The 6,385-nt window shown below is 39.8% G+C and overlaps 1 protein-coding gene across 2 annotated transcripts in view; it reads left to right on the plus strand.

Annotated features, from left to right (window-relative positions):
* Positions 1-5,955, plus strand: part of scrn2 (secernin 2) — a 31,674-nt gene extending 25,719 nt beyond the window's left edge. For both annotated transcript variants that reach the window (XM_034188433.1, XM_034188432.1), the window contains exons 7-9: positions 626-806; positions 4,555-4,708; positions 5,567-5,955. In XM_034188433.1, coding sequence (XP_034044324.1) covers positions 626-806; positions 4,555-4,707 — 334 coding nt within the window. In that variant the 3' untranslated portion in view covers position 4,708; positions 5,567-5,955. The remainder of the gene's footprint in view (positions 1-625; positions 807-4,554; positions 4,709-5,566) is intronic.
* Positions 5,956-6,385: the final 430 nt, after the last annotated feature.

Below are 6,385 nucleotides of genomic sequence, written 5' to 3' on the forward strand. Positions count from 1 at the left end.
CAAACACTTTAACCAAAGTTAGTCTTAGCTTCACTTGTTTTGGTCACTGTGAGATTGGGAATGCATTGGACCTCATTCCTCCCATCCTGGTCACACCGGTTGTGCCCACGCCTCTCCTCTTTGCCCATTTATGGAAGAAGGAGGACTGTGATTGTATAGCAGATTTCCATCTAGCAGATGCTCAATGATGCTTTACAATGATGCGTCACATTAACTAGTGCAATGGGCACTGTAATGTCTACATATTGTACTGTTCCTCTGAATTTTTCACACCATACCCCCACAGAGTAGAAGCAGACATCTCGTAAATGCAGTCACACATCGTTGGGTTGAAACATTTTGGCTTCCTCACACATGGCAATTAATTCCTTGCCATAAACAGTCTGCAACAGTGACTGAGTTCAGTGCAAAAACATAAAACAGTTTACAGTAGATATCTTGTTTAAAAAAGTGTAAAGTGATTGCTCAGGTGTTGAACCTGGTATATATTCTTCTTCACTATAGGTTTTCCTACATTTTCTGTACTTTGGGACAAAGGGAATTTCTGAGTCTGTGTTTCTATCTTTTCTGTTTCTCTCCTTGTCTGCCCACGTCATCCCATCCCACCCCATCTACACCATGGTAGGTCTATATTCAAGCCTTTTGTCTTCTCCGACTGCACCACGCCAGTGCTGAGGGTGGTCTCGCCACAGTTTGGCCCAGACGACCCTATCAGGAAGCAGCCTCGCTTTCAGAACCAAGTGGACCGTAGACACGATCTGTACAAGGCCCACCAGGTGGCGCTAAACTCCATGAAGACTAACCCGGTGGGCACGGACTGAAGATTCAAATTGATGATAGGTCTTTGCTGATCCTTTTGGAGTCTAAAATCTTTTTTTAGTAGCTGTACATGGTCAACTGTTTCTGATAATTACAAATCACTGCACAGAGACACACAGAAAAGGACGTCATGTTTAGTGCAGACACATGGCGTAAGGGTAGACTAAACATAAACACACTACAAGTACATTTTCAAAGCAGAGTACAGCTTTGATTATGTGTACACTGGGTACTGTAGCACGGAATGCTGTGAGGTTTTAGCCGATCCAGTCAAGGTGACATTTTCAGTTCAAGCTAACAATTCCCTCAAGGATGCGGGGTTTAATCAGTGTTTGGATGAGTTAAACCTCACAACTGTGTCACCTTTTTGTGGATTACTGCTTATACCTTTACACTTGTAAAGGGATCAAACATGATCAAGCTGGTATCAATCCATCATAAAATACCCCAGTACTCAACCATTATGGATCAGATTTGTGACATCTTTGGAAGAAGCCTCCTTATGTGGTAACTAGATTGGGGAGAAGTAGGTGCATAATGGTAGTTGTGTAGTTACTGTTATGAACTCAGTATAAGGTCTCCTCTGGTGGACCTAGAAGTAAGGTCTGGGTTCTCAAAATGTCCCTCCTTTTTAATACAGGAGCTGTGTTTTCATAATATGTGACAACTTGGTTGACCTCCTGGCTATCAGAAGAGTATCTGTATGCAACAAATGTTGAACTTGTAGAGAGCTTCACTTATCTTGGCAGTGATATTGGCCTTTGGGATTAAGAGATGTCTGACAAGACCTTATGGAGTTATGAGGTCAATGGACAGAGGTGTTTGGTGATACCATTATCTCTGCAGGAGAACAAAGATCCAAGTCTTTATGGTCCCTGTGCTTCCTGTCTTTATTGTATGGCTCTGAGACTTGGATGCTAACCATTGACCACAGCGATTACTCTCTTGGGAGGATCCTTTGGTATCTCCGGCAGATAGATGGTTGTTTTCCAGAGGTGGTTGCCATCCAGAACCCAAGGCAGTTCCATGGTGTGGTGGATGCAGTGATGCATGACAACAGCACATGCTTCCGGACTTGACTTGTTGTTTACTTTCACTGAAATGTATTTTGTTTCCAAGGCTCCACACCTATTTATGTGTGAGACATTTATATCCCAATCTCCCCCAAGCCTATACAATAAATTTATCAAATCCCTATAAAAAATTAAATGCACCTGGCATTTCTTTATGAAGGAAACAATATAGTAAAAAAAAAAAAAAATATCAGGAACACTTTGTCCTAATGAGGTCTAGCAGTTGATCAAAATTTCTATGTTTATATGACACCTAAATACATCCTTGCCATTTAATTGGTGGATTGTGTGTCATGTCGCACTGATAATCTGTTCCATTGTATAGAAAAGTAGTCCACTGTATGAGTTATGTCATTTCTTGTGCAGTTTGGTTTCATTTACCCTTCATTTTAGTTCCATATGTTTGGGTCCATTGAACAACAATAATGTAGAAATGTGTCCATGATACAAGGAAGCTAAATTCATCCACCATAAGCCGATTAGATTTTTACACAGTAAAACTGGGGACAACAGCCGTAGAAGTGCTGTTGTCAGTTGGAGAATTGGAAAAAGTTCCTAAAGCAATTTTTTTGCTGGATTGTCTAATTTGAAGAAAAATATCAACTGGCAAGGATTGATTTAGGTGTTATATAAAACAAATAATAAATGTTTTCCATTCATGCAGTGGAAAGAATGTTTAATTTGTTGAAAAATGAAATGTTCCATTCAATGAGGCCAAACCAAGTTGAACAGAACATTGCACTCCTAAACACTCATTATTATTTGTATAACAGTCTATGTGGTTATGTAACTTTTCTAACAATGCATGATTGGAAATATAAAATTATCTTGTCAGTCTTCTGCTGATGATACAACCCCTGGAAAAACTTAGGGAATCACCGGCCTCGGAGGATGTTCATTCAGTTGTTTAATTTTGTAGAAAAAAAGCAGATCACAGACATGACACAAAACTAAAGTCATTTCAAATGGCAACTTTCCTGGCTTTAAGAAACACTATAAGAAATCAGGAAAAAAAATTGTGGCAGTCAGTAACGGTTACTTTTTTAGACCAAGCAGAGGGAAAAAAAATATGGAATCACTCAATTCTGAGGAAAAAATTATGGAATCATGAAAAACAAACAAATCCAACACATCACTAGTATTTTGTTGCACCACCTCTGGCTTTTATAACAGCTTGCAGTCTCTGAGGCATGGACTTAATGAGTGACAAACAGTACTCTTCATCAATCTGGCTCCAACTTTCTCTGATTGCTGTTGCCAGATCAGCTTTGCAGGTTGGAGCCTTGTCATGGACCATTTTCTTCAACTTCCACCAAAGATTTTCAATTGGATTAAGATCCGGATTATTTGCAGGCCATGACATTGACCCTATGTGTCTTTTTGCAAGGAATGTTTTCAGTTTTTGCTCTATGGCAAGATGCATTATCATCTTGAAAAATGATTTCATCATCCCCAAACATCCTTTCAATTGATGGGATAAGAAAAGTGTCCAAAATATCAACGTAAACTTGTGCATTTATTGATGATGTAATGACATCCATCTCCGCAGTGCCTTTACCTGACATGCAGCCCCATATCATCAATGACTGTGGAAATTTACATGTTCTCGTCAGGCAGTCATCTTTATAAATCTCATTGGAACGGCACCAAACAAAAGTTCCAGCATCATCACCTTGTCCAATGAAGATTCCAGATTCATCACTGAATATGACTTTCATCCAGTCATCCACAGTCCACGATTGCTTTTCCTTAGCCATTGTAACCTTGTTTTTTCTGTTTAGGTGTTAATGATGGCTTTCGTTTAGCTTTTTTGTATGTAAATCCCATTTCCTTTAGGCGGTTTCTTACAGTTCGGTCAAAGACGTTGACTCCAGTTTCCTCCCATTCGTTCCTCATTTGTTTTGTTGTGCATTTTCGATTTTTGAGACATATTGCTTTAAGTTTTCTGTCTTGACGCTTTGGTGTCTTCCTTGGTCTACCAGTATGTTTGCCTTTAACAACCTTCCCATGTTGTTTGTATTTGGTCCAGAGTTTAGACACAGCTGACTGTGAACAACCAACATATTTTGCAACATTGCGTGATGATTTACCCTCTTTTAAGAGTTTGATAATCCTCTCCTTTGTTTCAATTGACATCTCTCGTGTTGGAGCCATGATTCAACAGCTCTCCAAGGTGTGATCACTCCTTTTTAGATGCAGACTAACGTGCAGATCTGATTTGATGCAGGTGTTAGTTTTGGGGATGAAAATTTACAGGGTGATTCCATAATTTATTCCTCAGAATTGAGTGAGTCCATATTTTTTTTTCCCTCTGCTTGGTCTAAAAAAGTAACCGTTACTGACTGCCACAATTATTTTTCCTGATTTCTTATAGTGTTTCTTAAAGCCAGAAAGTTGCCATTTGAAATGACTTTAGTTTTGTGTCATGTCTGTGATCTGCTTCTTTTGTACAAAATTAAACAATTGAATGAACATCCTCCGAGGCCAGTGATTCCATAATTATTGCCAGGGGTTGTATTTGCATCCTTGGAATTTTTGAGGCTTTGTTATGTCACAAAAGGTTAAAGCTCTATCAGTTTGAATGAAATTCAATGCAAGAACTACTCGACACACTTGATACTATTTTGACAACTTTATCCCTCTCAATCTTTTTGTCTTTCAGGATGAGGGATTAGCCGTCTACGACATTTTGAGGGACTTGGAGTCCCAGTGTCTAAGTGACATTTCAGCCTTGCTGAGTGGCGAGATATCTGAACAGGAACTGGGGGACTTGTTCTTTGACTGTGTGGATACAGAGATTAAATTCTACCAGTGAGGTGGGATGCTTCCAGAGCTGTGTTACTGTGCACAATGTCTCCAAACAGTAGTTTTCTGCTGTCATGGAAAGTTTGAAGGTGCAAGTCAATAAACCAGAAATGTCAATCCTGACAAGCTGAATCAAAGTTGTACAAAGATGAATATTGGGACTATGGTGATACACTGGCAGTAGTCATTATGACATAGTTGGAGGATATAAGGTAGAATCAGGAAACAGCAATCGTCTATGAATTGATTTCGCACAAATACCAAAGAAATCACAAATTTGTTCATGGCCATTTTGTCTTATTAATATACTCAATCAGTTTCTTTTCAGTGAATTACCATGAATTTAATTTTCTACAGTGAAATATGGTGTGCAGCAAGTATCATTCCTCTGCTCCATTTTTATTCATTTATTTGTTTGTTTGTTTTTTTGTCTCTCTCTGTGCTGGCTTTTGGTAAAATTTTGTAATAATTCTCCATTAACAACACCAGTCTTTATGTTAGTGCAGACAAACCTTCTGATACTAGGAGATTGGAGGCCTGTTTCTTTGCAATATACTGCCTGCAAGCAATTTTTTTTTTGGGGGGGGGGGGGGGGGGCGGAATGTCCATCCAAAGAATTTTACATTCAGCTAAACTAGGAAGTTGAACACAGAAAAAAATTTAAAAATTATAAAACTTTGAAATTTTACTATTGGGTACAAAATGTTTTTTAATATCAACCTTTCAGTTGCATTTCTTAGAAAACGCTTTCCGTAATGCAGGATTATAGTTCAGTATATTTGGCTCACATGCCAAAATGACTGGAACTATGAGAATTTAAAGAATAAATCTCACAACATTCCTGCGTCTGTTCCTGTCCTCTGTTACAGCGCCCTCACGTGGACGTCCGTCATGCTCACAGGGCTGCAGGAGAAGGCTCTGCAACTGTTCACGCCTGAGTTCCTGCTTTGACCGGCCTCCACTCAACTCACCCAAACACCTCCCTGACACCATTCCATCATTAACACAGACTAATGCCTAAAGTGCACAGCGTGTAAATCATGTGCATCGTGCCGGGATCCGTGACTGCACCTCATTAGTGGCTATAACACCGTAGACTACACAGGCACCTATGTATGTAGAATGGTGTGACTTTACACAAATACTGTAAGTGTGGTAGCTGTTTATTAGCCTGACCATTGTTGCTGCAGAGGAACTGGATGTCATTGTTGGCTGCCTGTAGGAAAACGATCCAATAAAGAAACTGTGTAGTCCTTCAGTTATCTGGTGGCCTTTTTGCCCAGAGAATTAATCCTGAAGTTTTCTTGGCTGTCTTTCTAACACAGCAGGAACTGCAGTGCTGGGTGAAAGTACAACACTGTTATCAGTAACTAAGATGAGGAAACATCAGAGGCACCACCAAGGAGACGAACTGGACGGCTTTCCAGTGTTGCAGTCCGCCCCCCCCCACCCCCACCACCACAACCAAAAAAATCAAAAATCAAAAATAAATTGGTCCGCCCTGCCTTCACTGCACATGGATTATTTTGGACCACAGCAGCTCGTCTGAGACTGAGCCTCTGCACCCAAAGCGATCAAAGGGAATAATGTGATTATTAACCATCAGACGTAAAACCTCTTAAATCATTCTAATGTTAGTTTCAATCAAAATCAAGGCTGTTTTACGCTGAAATGAGGCAATAATTGGT

Source organism: Thalassophryne amazonica, chromosome 15, assembly GCF_902500255.1.
Source record: "Thalassophryne amazonica chromosome 15, fThaAma1.1, whole genome shotgun sequence".
Lineage (NCBI taxonomy): Eukaryota > Metazoa > Chordata > Actinopteri > Batrachoidiformes > Batrachoididae > Thalassophryne > Thalassophryne amazonica.